Source organism: Ixodes scapularis, unplaced genomic scaffold (assembly GCF_016920785.2).
Source record: "Ixodes scapularis isolate PalLabHiFi unplaced genomic scaffold, ASM1692078v2 PGA_scaffold0__279_contigs__length_252992795, whole genome shotgun sequence".
Classification (NCBI taxonomy): Eukaryota; Metazoa; Arthropoda; class Arachnida; order Ixodida; family Ixodidae; genus Ixodes; species Ixodes scapularis.
In genome coordinates, this window is record NW_024609835.1 from 121146204 (window position 1) to 121161719 (window position 15516).

The following is a 15516-nucleotide window of genomic DNA, read 5'->3' on the forward strand; positions in this document are numbered from 1 at the left end:
AGTGTGTAAGTACCATCCGTAAACCACAAAAGCGATTTATGAAGGGGCATCACGTGTTTTACGTTAATATTTTCGTCGCAGAGGTTTCTTATTGGACTTCCTAATGTGGTATTTATATTCAAATCAAAAACTTGTTGTGACATATAATGCGACATATTTTTAATATCAATTAGAACGTAAATTTGAGTGAACATTGTTAAAATGCACAATATTGGCAATCATTCAATGTAAACAACCCGCGACATACGTTCGCATGTTATTTTTTATGTAGGTAAGCTTTTTATGGTGACTACAAGCTAAAATGTCGATTATCGCTGGTCTCACTAGGTTCCCTCTGAGCTTTTTTTCTCCCTAGAAACACTTACTTGAAGCCCTAGATACAAAATCCTCATCCCTTTTTCTAACTAGTTATAACATCTGTTTGAAGTCGCCCTCGAGCTCGAATCGAGATAGACTCAGACAGTGCCAAATGTTGTTGAAGAAGTCAAATATCGAATAATATACGGATACCAAGAATTTTATTCGCAATAATCACAAGACTAAGCTAAAGCTGCATAGATGAAAAGAAAAGCTTTTCGTGTGCTGCAAGGCACGCGCAATGAAGAGGCTATATTCCGTTTCACTTTAATAAACCGTGCAACGATACTGGGTAGGAATGTTTTTCACTTTACACAGGCTTACAGTCCCTAATAGGGCCTAAGTATATATATTCGCATGTGATGCCACTCGCAAAGAATCCTTTCTGTCGCCGCGTAAATTCAAGGACAAAGCAAGCAATTTTCCTGTATTCTTCCTTTGCAAAACTTGATGATAAATTGGTAGTGATCACATTGTTGGCGTTGTCGACAATGCGATCCCCACTATGAGGTTATTTAAATGCGTCTTAAGCAGTCGACGAAATCATTGGGCGAGAATTTGGTTTGGGACCGTGACAATTGATTATCGCGATGCATTGTGGTAGTGGCTCCTGCCAAATCGGTACATGACGCGGACGCGAATAGTGGAACCTTAACAAACCGTGGAACACAGCGCGTGTCCTCTTCATCAACCACCCCAAACGCGTAGCTATCTGAAACGCAGGCGGCATGTAATTGGCTTGAGATCACCTGGTTGCTCAGGGGTTGACGCTTCTTGTTTTTTGTAGAGTTCTTTTTTTTTTTTTTTTTGAGAGTGCCATTTTGTGGAGAAGATTAAGGAAGGTGTGTTTCGTGGGCTATGAATGTAAGGGATCAGTTCTAAGGCGGTATTTACTGAAAGCACGGAGAATGATGCATCGCTCTTTTAAGTCCGACTGCAGTCAACGCTATGATCTGATAGAACCATTCAGAAAGCGCCAAAAGTGCATCGTCACGGCGCTCATTGTTTATGTAGAGCAGCTAAAGTATAGAGTCTATTCACATGACGTCAGACCGCCTTTTAATGTCGAGTCACTACACACAAGCATGGCCGCCGAAGGCCATAGCGGTTTGCCGATAGGCGAGTTTGCTTTGCCCTCTTTTATTTTTCACCAAGCTCACGAATAAAAGTTCCGCTTTATCGCTCGGCGGTCATGTTTGTGGGTGATGACTCACAAGTGAATAGACCCTATTACGCAGAGAAAAGGAAGCGTAGGACCGCGGGGCATTCACTGTGGGTGATAATTGGCGATAGACAACCACACAGAGACGTTGTGTACCGTGACGACGAACTTTTCGACGCTGCTTGGTGAACTGTGTCGGATTATAGACCATTCCATTTAGCGCTCTCTGGGCGGCACCATTTTGTTCGACAGCAGCGCCCTCTCCATACATCCGGGAAACTCAGCAGGTTCGGCAGGGTAAAACGAGAGAGAGGGCACGCGCCCGACTCCGCTAGCCGACGACAAAACGGGATGTTGCCATTCTCCATCTTTGGGCTGTATCGGCGGGCTGCACGGAATATCAAACTCTCGCTCGTGGCTGCCATTGTAAAGTGGTTCGCGTCCTTAGAATAGTTATGGCTACTCCAAAATCAGCCTAGAGCTCTCTGTTGTTCTACTTCGGTAAATGATCAACTGAGATATCTTTTTTCCGTTACTTAAATACCAGTTGAGGCAGCCGGCAATACTACCCTCAACTACTGCGTGTAATGCGGCAGGAGAGCACGTTTTTATTTATAACTTCAGACATCCACTCATGGTCGCTAAAGGCCTACACCAGTACGAACTCTGTATAGCAAAAAAGGTACAGCCACCGGATTCACTTTTCGCCGGAGAGACCGGCCAGTCTGACAAAGTTTTCCCTATTTTTTTATTTTTATTTGCACGCGGATAACAGCGCAATTGGACTCTGTTAGTCCTTTTATCTAGCATAGTAATACACGATAACTGGCATACCAAAATCTGCGCATGTGCGCTTGAAAGTTCCAAAATGACGCGATTTTAAAGAGAGTTTGTACGCCAGCCGGACGCTAAGTACTGCCCACTCGGCGGAGCAGATGACATGCGGGTAACAGGGGGAGGGCGTTTTTTTCTCTTTTTACCCTCTCTACTATGACCCTAATGGAGCGGTCTATAGTATTGGCCGCTGTTGGACGTAAAGCGAAACGCAGTATAGCAAGAATGTAAATGGTTATAGTAACCAAACTTATACGACAAACGTAAGACACAGTTGGCGGCTGGCGGATTCTTCCATTCGTCGTCGTGTGGATACGCAGCGCGCTGGAGAAACGGGCGGACATGACTCTACGTTCTGAGGCCATTGACGTCTCGCGCCACCCGCCCTGGCCCCTCGCTCGACGCTGCGGGGAGCGACGGATGGGCGCAAGAGGCCGGTTCAATTATCGCTGCAATTGGTGTTCTATTTACAATGATATGTCATATCATGAGCGTAACGCCCGAAAAAAGGTTTCTAATGAGCGAGGCCGGTGTAGGCGATGCCAGATACTTGAATTCAAAATGTCGACATGAATGCTTTATAGGCTTTGGTCAAGCGCTTTCAAAAAATGGGGAACACGAGGGTTCTTTTCGAAAAAAGCAAGAAACAAACTACTTCTTGGTGAAATTGTTTGTTAGTCAAGACTTCTTAAGTCAGGCTTGATCTACACCCAACAAAGCCCCGTGAAATCTATATCGCCGGATAAACAGCATTTCTCAATAAATCTTTTTTTTTTTTTTGTCGTAAGTGGTGCTGTTATTTGTTTTATCGAGATTACGAAAACTCAAATACTAGGAATTCACACTTTGAATATAATTATTTGGAAAATATTTATTCCATTCAAATTCGACAAATCGATTATTTGCACACAACTTTATTTGCCTACACCTTGTACCCGGTCACCCATCTTTTATTGCCGCGCCCCAAATACCAGCAGTAGAATTACCAGGACTGTATGTGGTATTTCCTGGAGTAACTTTTTATTCACATCGGTAGTAAGAGCGGAACTGTTGCGGCTTTTATGATATGCCAATCAATCAAAAGTGTGCTTTGCTGCAGCAAAATATGGGATATGTTACTGCCACAGAGACGTAGAATGTGCAATCATCTGCGCTCTCCGCTTCTCCAGGGGAACTGATAATTGCATTCTGAACTTAAACTTATTCGAGTGTTTATGAATTCTACTTACCATCTACATAGGGACTGTAATTGTATTTGAAGCTGAGTGCCTTGCGACATTTACATTCGCAAAAGCCTCTGCGTCAGGTCAATTAGAATCAGTAAATTGCATAAAATTCGGTACTTTTTGTGTTTTTTTTTACATTTGCTAATATTGTATTCTGCTACGCAAGTTCTGGGCACACGTTCCCTTTTGATGGAAAGGCCCTTTCTACACGTTAAATATATAATAACAGTTGTATTTAAAAAGTTAAAGCAGATCAGTAGTTTAGTGCAGGTTTCTATCTTAGGCGTTTCTACGTTAACATTAGAAGGCGCCGTTAGTTAAATAATCAGTGGGCCGTCAGCGACAACGTTTCATTAAACAAAATCAATCTGGAGAAATTTCGATAATATCACCCGCTTGACAGCGAGACTCAGTCATAGTTATTATAAATAATCCGTATTTGATAAGTACTCTAATATACAAATATAATACACGCAGTCAAACCCGAAAAGCATTCAGTAAGAATATGACGAGTAATCAATATGTTCGTCGTAACTGCCGCTAAGTGGGCAATTTCCAAAAATAAGGATTATGGAGCTTCCCAGCTGGCGAATGTTCATATAAAAAAAAACCACGAGACAGAGTAAACAAAAGAGACAAACACAACGAAATTTAAATAAAATTTTAGACTTCGTTGTGTTTGTCGCTCCCTTTTCCCCTGTCTCTTTCTTTTTTTTTTTATGAGCAGTTTTGTTGTTTAAAAAGAACAACGGCTGTTTTGACTTCCGCCGGCAATATATGTATCAGAAATATATTAACTATAAATAAATATAGATTCAGAAGCGCTTCCGTAGACTGTTATAATGCTGTCCGACGGGCTCGTTAAAGGCTTTCGCAACGAAACTCTTTACAGGGCCGGCGACCCAACGCACGCCGATAAGTGCGCAACCGTGAGCTAGTTCGCCGATACTTTGAAGAAGCTTGCTCTCAAGGCCTTCAATATGCTCGTCGGACGGTGGTATTAGACAAAGTGTCATCTGCAGGATTTCAGAAAACCAATATATTATAACAACGTCAAACCAAAATCTCTTTGTTTATTAAAGGGATCAAACAACCACTGAGGGTAATACTGAGGCTCGTGAGAACTCTTTATAAATAACCCATGACACAGTGGCACGCATCATTTGTAATATAGCACCCCAAGATTAAATAGTATTCTAGAAAAGGGCCCGTAGTAGTCTACCAAACCCTCCAAAGTGCAATCGATTATTTAAAAAAATTGTAGACATAAAAACATGTGTTCACTTTTGAATATTTTGACTCTTTGCCTTGTTATTAGGTCGCCTGACGTTTAGGTCTTTATGTTTACTGCTTTATCACCACCTATCAAGTGCGTCCATATGTGCCTATGCCACAAAATTAACTGTCTAGATTAAGTTGGTACCACGTATATCGTGGCACACTTACATTATCCTGCCTTTAAATCTACCATTATAAAGTGTTTTTCAATTCTGGAATTATTGTACATATGGATGCCTATGAATGACACAGTAAAGCTTCAGTTTTTATATTGAAGGCTACTTTACAAGGAGCACACCTATTGCAGTCTCGAGTTTGATTCGTGTTTGTTTGATTTCAGGAATACTACAAAATACATGGTCATACTCCAGCTGCCTGGCTACCCACGGGTGAGCTACAAGCTGCCAACTCCAGCAAAGTCTCGGAAAATAAATATATGTATATAACAAAAAATTACCTCAAAGTGGAAGCTTGTTTTTATTCAACTGGAGACCGGTAAACCGTATGTACCTTTGTTGGCTCCATTAATATTTTTGTACACCTCGCATGGTGTTTTACAGATGTAGTATTTATGCATTTCCTTTAAATATTAAAGCTATTAAATCTAATTTTATTATATTTTAATATAGTCTTCAAAGAGTTGCTCTCACTTGGAGTTGAGCATTCATCGTATTCAAATTATTCGTCCCGCACAACTGAGTTTTCTAAACAATACGGAATAAGATATTTACAATTGTGGACATTATTCTTCGTAAGCAATGATCCTGACACCAATAATTCCAATTTATTATTGAAGCTTACTTTTACTAATATTAAATGCGCTAGCATTCGCTTGACTCCCCCCCCCCCCCCCTCCCCCCCCCCCCCCTAACCTGAACAATTCCGCTAGTCACGTGAAAGCGCATACCCATGCACATGCGCAAGAGATATATAAGAGAATAGAATAAAATAAAAGCACAAAATTGCGAGGCTGCCCCAATGAGAATCGAACCGAAGTGCCAAATATTGTGAGCCCTCGCTCGACCACTGCGCCGAAGACTTTTATGGCGAGAGTAATTAAGCTACGCCAAGAGCGCCCAAAGGCGTTTTGCAGCGACCAACTGCAATACGACAGCTTGTGGCAGCTTTCGACGGACGATGTGAGTATATACTGGGTCACTTGCGCCACCGATTATGTAGTCCTAGAACACCACTGATCTGCGCACAAGTAGACTTTGTTTTGCAGTATTTTCAAGATAAAATGAACGAACCATTTACGAGGGAGGGGCGAGTATGACATTGTCGGAGTTGTTTAAAGCCCAAGGTGAGGAAATGACGGGTAGAATACCAGTAAGTGTACGCAGGTCAGAAACGTCTTCCGTATTATATTCTAGTAAAGTAAAAGGTAAGAAGCCAGGAGATATAGTCTTCTGTCTTCCACATTTTGCTTTAGCTCGATATAAGTTCCGTTCGCACCAAACCCCTCTTGTAACGGAGAGATGGTGCACTATGGAGGATCACAGGAGCGATCTAAAAACTAGCAAGCTCCATCACTAACATGACGTGGACAGTATACACCATAGATCGTGACAGAATGTGATTGCGTAGTGAGCAGTCACGAGCGCCGTAACGCAGTCGGGCGAAGTCAAACGCCCTAATCGCGCGCATGAGTGGTTCGAGCGGGAACGGGCACTCACTGGGTCTGTTGCAGTCCTCTCCCTCCACTTGAGGGACTTTTTTTTTTCTTTCAATCAGGGCATTCCATACGGTGCTATAACAGCTTTGTAGAGGTATTTATGTACACTGTTCGACACTGTTACCGCGAAAACGGCATCGGCGCCTTTCTGCAGGGGTGGGTAAGGGGGAGGGGGGGCTTACATGCCAAAGCGATGAAGAGCATCTCGAAAATCAAGAACGACGTCAGGAATAAAGCACTAACACTGGATCAGTACCTCTAGATGATGAAAATAAACTAAAGCTGAGTAATGAGTGCGATTTTTATTAATAAACATTCCTTTCAATGACTCAGCTTCTCACGTATGGGTGCAATGTTCTAGCGTTTAAAACTCATATTTGCATGTTCAAAAACATTAATAATGGGGAAAGGGAAGGGGGGGAAGCCAGAAGACTTTTATCTCCAGATTAATTATTAAAAAGTAAAACACATTTTATTGTACGCGCACTTTTACTGTTTCGCGCTTTTTAATCGCGCGTAAATAAAGGCCATTTTAATATAATATTACGATAAAAATGGCACGATGAATTATAATGGAAATATGATATTAAATATATTTCTATTTCTTGCACTTATTTAGCTTGGAAGAAAATTCATTTCGGATTCCAAAAATGAACTCGTGTTTCGTTTTTTGGATATACCTTTGCTTGGAATCCTCCACTGCAAAGGGTGCAAATCAGCTGATGTCTACTACTCAACGATAAAAAGTATTTTGAATCTCTAATGAGGAGAGAAAGAAATATTTGCTGACTGAGAGAACTCAAGTGTCTGTATAGTGAGTGAGCTCAAATTTAACAAATACTGAGTTTTTTAATAATGCGGAGAACAAGTTCGTCTGCTTCTTGCGCAGGGGTTGCGGTGACGTCAGAATGCTGAGCTCTGATTGGCTGGAGTGGAAAGATAGTGGGTCACCGAGACCCACTATCTGAGCGTCGCCTGCCCTTTTGCAACGTCGTCTGCTATTCGACAGCTGTCTTACCTTTACGAGCGAGCTCGACTTCGCCTTTCAGAAAGGACAGACGAAATAACTCGAGCGGTACGATGCGTTTTTGTCTGACAACTAGCAGACAGTTATTTAGGAGCCAAGCCAAACGACTCACGGGCGAGGTGGCCGACACGCCGAGGTTTGTTGGCTAACAACCGAGAACGAGGGATTAGTTTCCGCAAGTTCCCTCATTTCGATTGCGGCGTCGAGCGTATCGCGGAATTTATGGCGTAGACTCGTTGACATCAAGAAGTAATTCTTGTTTGTTTTTTTTGGCGAAATTTTATGGAAACTTATTTTTCTATGCCATGTTATTTAAACAGACATACACGTACTCGGGAGAAATTCGATGGACTTCAATTACCCCTCTGTATTTGCTCAAGTCACCTTTCTCTAAGGTTACTGTTTTAACAGACAGGGATTAAAACACGCTGCTTCCTTCAGTGTAGCGCGCGTACGGTCCCGGACATCTAAGGGCATCACAGACCTCTTATTGCTCTGTTTCGTGCAGCTAGCAGCCGCCAATCTAAGAAGGGTGCAAGGTGCAGAGAAACACGCACCTATTGATTAGGCTAGAGTCTCGTTCGTTATCGGAATTAACCTGACAAATCGCTCCACCAACTAAGAACGGACATGCACCACCATCCGCTGAATCAAGAAAGAGCACTCAACCTGTCAATCCTTCCAGAAATTTAAAATGCGACACACCGTCGTGAATGCGCCCACAACATCCGAAGACGCAGCACGTTTTCATTTCCCCTTGTAACAGGACAGCGCTTGATTGCAGCCAACCTCTAAATCACACAGCACAAAAGCGGAATGTTTTTTCCTCTTTTTTTTTTTTTTAACTAGCAACCACGCCAAGGACTGATGGCTACAGACAAGAGCTGCTGCAGCACGTCCGTCATTGCCGACGCCGAGATGTTTGCATTGGCAACCCCTCACCCCCCCCAGGGAGGCAGTGCTTAGTATAACCTCCTCTTCCACCTTCACACCTCCTTTCTTATGCGCAGAGGACCGTAATGCGCCCACTTGCAAGGCGCATAAATTCCCCTTATATGTCTGACGAGTAAATTAAGATATATTGAGCTTTTAATAATTACACTAATTTAAAAATGTAATGAGTAAAATCAAAAGAATGTGTATGGCGTTGTCCAGACTCATTTGCATTCCTAATATGTAAATTAAAAAAATAATAAGGTCTTCATCACCAAATTCAATTACATTCTACTGACCAAATTTAATGGTCTGTATATCGAGTTTCTTGCGATACACTCATTGACGTTAAGTAAATATTGAATTTCAATTGACTATGTCACATTACATTGAAAGCTCATTGATAATATCGGTAAAAGAAAGTGAAAAAAGAACTACAGAAAAACAATGTTTCCGCCCGGGATCGAACCGGGGACCTTGCGCGTGTGAGGCGCACGTGATAACCGCTACACCACGGAAACCGACACAGACAGGAGACTTCTGAAGGGACAGTTTGAACGCAGTATCCTTTTTAATAATTTCAGTTCGTCCTGTTGTTTATAATCGTAATGTCTCGATCTAAATTTTAAAAACAACATTAGAAGTATTACTGATCCTAGATTTAATGTCAAAATAGCAGAATACCTTTGCATTTTTATTGCACAAAAAAAAAAGAACTTACTAACCATAATCAAACAATATAGACGGTGTTTTCTTAGTTCAGAATTTAAAAAAAAGGAGCATGTGATCAAGTCTTTAGCGCTCAGGCCAAGTTGGCGGACATGGCGACCCTTAGAAAACAGGCAAAGTGAATTAGTTCTTTAATTAACTGAGAGGTTCTTAGTTAAATAAATAGTTAAGCGTTTACAATTTTATTTCGCAGGACACGGCCTAGTCTTCATGTGAAATTTATATTAAAACTAGTAGTGAACGCTACGGGGCACAAAAGACCCTGTCCCGACTTGAAAACGAAACGAAGTGGACAAAGAGCTGCGTTATTGCTGTATCCTTCCCTTGCGGAGCCGGGGGAGAGCGATAGAATCGACAACTGTGGTTATTTTCGCAACCTTAGATGGGGATCAAAGCCGTAATCAAAGGTTGAATTTAACACCCTGTAGCACCTAGCGAAAATTTGTTTTAATAACATTTCACAACGCGTCAATTACCTGCATTTTTTACGACTCCGAAAATAGGTAGTCAAATATTTGTCGAAGCTTTTCAGTTAATAAGCTAGCCTAATCAATTAATTCCACCTCTTTTCTTCTGGCCGCCACAAGCACCAATTTTTGCATTGAGGCTAAAAAATCCTTACGCAAGTTTATTTTTTTTCTTAGTTCAGAACCAACAAAAGTTACTCCCTGTACCGTATAGCGTACGAGAAAAAAGCATTAGGCTTACTCCGACTTTACACCAAGGAAGCGATTTTCTTCAAAGCAAAATTTGTTCTTTCTTTGAGAAATAGGTGCCTCAAAATTCCGAAGAAGTCAAGGCAGAGCTCTACTTGACATGATGTGATGTAGCTGCTAATGGCTAATGGCTAGCAGACGGCGGGACATGCTGGGAAGCGCGCTGTAACCGCGTGGTGACCGCGCGCTTAAAATGTTACCTCAGCACGCTTCGGGGACGAACCGATTGTCCGATAGTTGCTCACTCGAGCCCCTTACGAATGCCTTTTTTTTTTTGGTGAGAAATTAAGTATCCTCAATATCTCTATTTTGTCTAATCAGCTGAGTAATATCTTGTCTGCTGTTTTTTTTTTTTTTAATTTGAATTCATTTTTGCCTGTTTACCGGAAAAAGAAAAGTGAGCGAAACCCCAAGGAAGAAAGAAAGAGGCATCCCGCCGTCTCGTCATTAATAAATAAGACCCAATTGCGTTAAATGATAGATGGTGTTTTTATCCTGAGTAGATAAATGCAACGAAAAATGTAGAATATACTACGTGCACTATTTCGTGTATGCCAGTCCGAAAGTCCTCTACCCCGGTTGCAACTAGTTCCTCGAACGACATTTCATCGACGGATTGTTTTATCGAGATGTCCAGGTTTCATCGGCAATGCGTTTCATCAAAGGGTCCAACGTTTGTTTCATCGACGCATCCTGCTACGTTTCGTCGACAGCTTTGTTCCGCGTATATCACCTTGGCACCCGGCATCCTGATGGTAGCGTAGCTTACCGAAGCCATGGCGCTTCCCACGAGGCTTTCTGCAAGCTGGTGCCTGAGATGAAAGCTCACCTTTATCGAGCCCAGCGAAGCCAAGCGTGGGGTGGTCGCGAATGAGAGGAAGCCTGGATGACCTGGCCTCAGGTTCTAAATTCATTTTGACTTTATTCTCCGTTTATTTGTGGTTTGGATCTCTTGCTGACTCTATTTCCGGTTCGGCAGCTGGTTCTGAATATATACTGACTTAATATTGGCTAACGAACTATAAATAGCATATGCTCATGAGTCATATAATTGCTGTCTAATGGAGTTGAATGCTTTTAAAATTGATGCGTACCCCAGTGTGTAACGCAAATTAATTGTGTACGCAATTTTCGCCTAATGTTTATAAATTGTCTATATTATTTCATGTAGTCCTTGTGAATTTTAATTACTATATAATTATTATAGTTTGCTTTCTACGACTTTCTATATAATGATTTTGCTTTATTTTAAATTGTTTGGCATGTTTCTCGTTGTACGTCAATTAAATGGTGCTAAGACCTTGACAGGCATTTACGCTTTTTGACTTAGCTTCCTTGTGCCGTAAAATACCGCAGACGTAAATATTGGAGAAAAAAAAGCCTGCCGCTTGTTTGACAGCGCTGACACTCGAGATTCAGGTCTTAATAGGCAATTTACTGCACTCAAGAATGGGATGTCCTATCAGCGAAAAGAGGAAGCAATGAAGTAAAAACAACTACATCGTGCATTCTTGAAAAGATAAAACGTGAAAATTACCTATCGAGAAAGTTTGTTTTGGCTCACTATTTAACATGAACATAGCAAGGTGTTAGGAATAATCACCAGCGCAATATTATCTAAATAGCCCCTATTTGGATATCTCGCTTTCTCCTATAATAACGCCCAAAGTGGCTCCGTTCAGTAAATATATAGCCTCCTCATTATATGGCCTCTTGTGCGTAGGGGGCTAAAGTTTTACTTATTTTAGGACCGAGCTGCATTTGAAGATATTAAAGCAAATAAAGACTAAAGGTTTAGTGCACTTACGTTACTATGAATAATCACAGCCGTCGATGTTCATTACGATTATTATGTTAGTTACGAATTATACTAAAATGGCATAAACCATTTCAGTATATAAATTAAAAGTTACCGAAAGGCCTTACCTCTTAAGTTACCCAACCTATGACGCTGTCGCGTGGCCTCGTGAATGCTGCTGCAGTGTACACTGAACCAGTTATCGCACTTGCGTGAATGGAGGACTTAAAATGCCGACACACAGATGGCATGCAGGAAGGAATTAAGTGTAGGAGTGTTAGCCGATAGAGCGGACCTCCCGTAACATGCCTAGAGCAGGTGCTTTAAAGTGAGTCACGTAGTATAGTCACGATCAGAATGTTACGATCCTCAACCACATGAAAAATTAATTTTAGGGGGTATAAAAGGGAGCAAGCTCTTTTCCAGAATCACTCTGCTTCAATCTTGAAGATCGTGCATTGTTGGATATCGTCGCCAGACCTGAAAATGAAGGCCTTCGTGAGTACTAGTTCATGTCCTTTTTTTAGAATTGACAAGACAGCAGACAGGTAGTCAAAGGCAAACCTTTAAATGGAGGTTTCGACACAGTCGTTCATCTGCCGATAAGTGCAATTTCTTAAGGTCTATTTGTAACGAAATTGCTTGACCGGTGAGAAGTTTCACGCGAAACCTTCCCACCTGACCGACATATGTTTTGGATTTTAACTACGGCACAGCTAGGCGACACCAACACTCATATAAAAGCTTCTACCAGAACAAACAGTGCTAATGGTTGGGCGAGTTTGGTGCTGAATTTGAGAATATATGGTAGCGCTCGAAGAGAATGACAAGGTAATTGTCTTTGATCGCGCTCAGATGTATTTACAAATACCGAACTGAAGGTTATTCTAGATCCTAACGTCCACTTATTCGCGAAGTGCCGCAAAATACCGAAAGAGCGCCCCCCCCCCCCCCCCCCCCCCCCTTCACTCTGGCTTGAACTAGGTATGGGCGCTTGTCCGGGAAAATTGGGCGCGTAACGTATACTTTTCGGAGTTCCAAAGTTTGGGGAATGTTGGTAGTGGGCGATTGAACAAAGTGGAAGCTTCCGCGGCCTTTAGCGGTAGCTGGTGTTTCACAGAAAACCAGACCACTCATTTCCAAATTTTCTTCTGCTTGCGTTCTTTAGATTTTGATATTTGCTCTATTTTGGTTATAATTCTTTAAAACTCGCCAGAGGTGTGCACCCTTATTGCCTACAGCGTCTTTCTGATAAAAACCAGGCCCGTTTTAATACATGTTTTAATAGCTTTATTGTTTCGCGAATCTCTAAGTAGGCTCTGTGATGATTAAAGAATAATATGACGACACTCTTATTGTGACAGTCTAATAGATACGAAAAACATAAATCGGCATATTTCAGTTCAAGGCTTTCTTTCTGGATATTTAACAAACTTTATTGCGATTAGTTTTTCTCTAAATATTAGACACAAGAATAATTTGCATTTAAACATTAGAAGCATCCTCTCCTTTCTAAGTACTCTAATCGCTCGAAATGATATTGACTGACCCTATCATGGTTCCTTCGAACAGATTAACACCGGTTGGAGCGTGCAAATTTTTGTTATAATTATTTTCTTTCTAACACTATAATTAATACATTCACGACAGAAAACGTTCAAAAAGTTTTAATCAAGAGCTTTTTTTTTAATTAAGCAGCTTGTGTGGTCTTTGAAATTAAATGTTTTAAGCAATTTTATGACATAAAAAATAATTATCATGCGTATCTGTTCATTTCATCATAAATTTTTCCTAAATATAGTACGTGTTCATTAAAATTATTTGATCTTCCTACTTGTTATGCGGTTACTTCGTATTCGTGCCTTAGATATGTGGCCGATATGAATATACGCTGTTAGTGCACATGAGAAAAAAAAAGGCATGCGCAAGGTCGTGGATTTTAATTATTCAAACCAGGAGTGTACTTTATATCTTTTTAGATGACCCAATGAGTTTTGAAAAACAATAAAACCGCCCTGTTTTTATGAGGCCTTTCAACCGTGCCAACGGGTTTGCGCCCATTCCCCACTGAGTATGCAACATGGATGCCCATGCCTGGATTGAAGGTTTCTAGATATTTCAACCGATCAATCAGGCCGTTGCCACATCACACTCATGCAATCGACAGAAAAAGATGTATTTGCTACTAGATAAATCGACTGCTTTATTTACTTGCTTTCAGTTCAGCGCCACCGTCTTCGCGCTTCTCCTTGCCGTGGCCACGGCGGGACACCTCAAGGGTGCCCTCCTCGGCGGTCTCGGCGCCGGTGCCCTGGGCCTTGGCCTGGGCGCTTTGAGCCACGGTGGAGGCTTCAAGGGGGGCTTCGGCCCTAGCTACGGATACGGTGGCGGCTTTGGTCACGGCCCCATTTACGGAGGTGGATTTGGTGGTGGATACGGTGGCAGCTACGGCGGCTCCTACTATGGCACCTACGGAGGAACCTACGGGGGACACTACGGAGGTGGCTTCGGTGGCCTCGGTTTGGGCCATGGCGTTGGCCCCGGCTTCGGTGGATTTTACGGATAATTAAGTTTACCTCAGCCCTTATGAATGTGAGTACTGATTCTCGGCTGGTGCGGGGTTTCTATTTTATGTCTCCGCCAGAGTTCTCCGGATATTGCACCCGAGGAAGTCGCTGAATCTACTCAATTATGCCTTAGTAACCTATGACAAATTTGCATTCGCCGAACTTGCCGTTGACCTCTCAGCTCTTCAGAAGTCTGCGAACAAAGGGAACTGTTTGCACTATGTAATAAAACAATACCTTAGATTTATATATATATATATATACATATATATGTTAATTTGTTTAAAGGTAGAGAAGCAGCTCTAATATATATATATATATATATATATATTTAAGGCTGTTTCTCGATCTTTTATAAGATGCTTGTTGGGGAATTAAATACGAGCTACTACGAATTACATGTGAGAGACGTAAGCTGAAGTTACTGAAAGCTTAAGAAACGCAGGGCGTGGCACTACTGTGCGGAGACGAAGTTACAGGGTTTGCATTGATGTCAGAGGGCCGGGCGCTTATTGGCTGATTGCAAACAAAATTGTGGGTAGACCCGAAGGCATCTAGCATTGAGGTCTATTAACTATCCTCAAAGTCAATCGGAACTCGGCGTCGTTCTGACGCCACCGCAACTCCTGCGCAAAAGTAGAAGACGTGCTCACCGCAATGGCTCTGAAGCAAATGACGCAGTTTTAGCCCATAAGAGCGCCAATAAGCGAATTCACAAAGCGAGAATGGTGAAATACAATATGGAGTGGCCGGCACTGCGCAGACAGCTCCAGTATCTATAAAGAATTACTGATTTATGAACGTAGAAAAGAAATATTTAACGAAAAAATTCCAGTAGTGCGTTTCGTAAGTTGTCGGTCACCCTAATAAAGTTTCCTTGTGGAGACTCGCGCCTCAGTAAAATAAACAAGAAATGTGTACTCTAAAGAAATACCAAGCATATTAGCGATTTCGTCTTATCACTCCAGCTTGGTGCTGTAAGTGCGGAAAAACAAAAATAATGCTGGCTCGAGGATGATTTTTACGAGCTGACTAAATCAGGGTCCTATTATTCTCCTTTTTGCAGGATCCGGACAAACAAGCAAGAAGTGTCCACAACGGTGCTTCTGAAAGAAACATTTTTTCCCAATTGCAGTCTGCAGTTCCGCTTCATAAAAAAAAATAATAAATGCAAATTGTACATACAACTAACGTATTCTGCGTACGAGAGAGTT

At 41.8% G+C, this 15516-nt stretch overlaps 1 protein-coding gene and 1 non-coding gene across 2 annotated transcripts; one reads left to right on the forward strand and one right to left on the reverse strand.

Annotated features, from left to right (window-relative positions):
- Window positions 1–8940: 8940 nt before the first annotated feature.
- Trnav-cac lies at window positions 8941–9013 on the reverse strand. The gene has a single exon. It is a non-coding gene; the product is annotated as a tRNA-Val (tRNA).
- A 3027-nt stretch (window positions 9014–12040) lies between these two features.
- LOC121837273 (glycine-rich cell wall structural protein 1.8-like) lies at window positions 12041–14301 on the forward strand. Its single transcript, XM_042292859.1, has 3 exons — window positions 12041–12063; window positions 12131–12233; window positions 13957–14301. The coding sequence occupies exons 1-3, from the start codon at window positions 12041–12043 to the stop codon at window positions 14299–14301; spliced, it is 471 nt and encodes a 156-aa protein (XP_042148793.1).
- Window positions 14302–15516: the final 1215 nt, after the last annotated feature.

Coding starts and splice junctions, on each gene's coding strand:
- LOC121837273 (XM_042292859.1), top strand. CDS start 12,041: ATGCCTAGAGCAGGTGCTTTAAA. Junction 12,064..12,130: donor CCTAGAGCAGGTGCTTTAAA/GTGAGTCACGTA, acceptor AATTAATTTTAG/GGGGTATAAAAGGGAGCAAG. Junction 12,234..13,956: donor ACCTGAAAATGAAGGCCTTC/GTGAGTACTAGT, acceptor ACTTGCTTTCAG/TTCAGCGCCACCGTCTTCGC.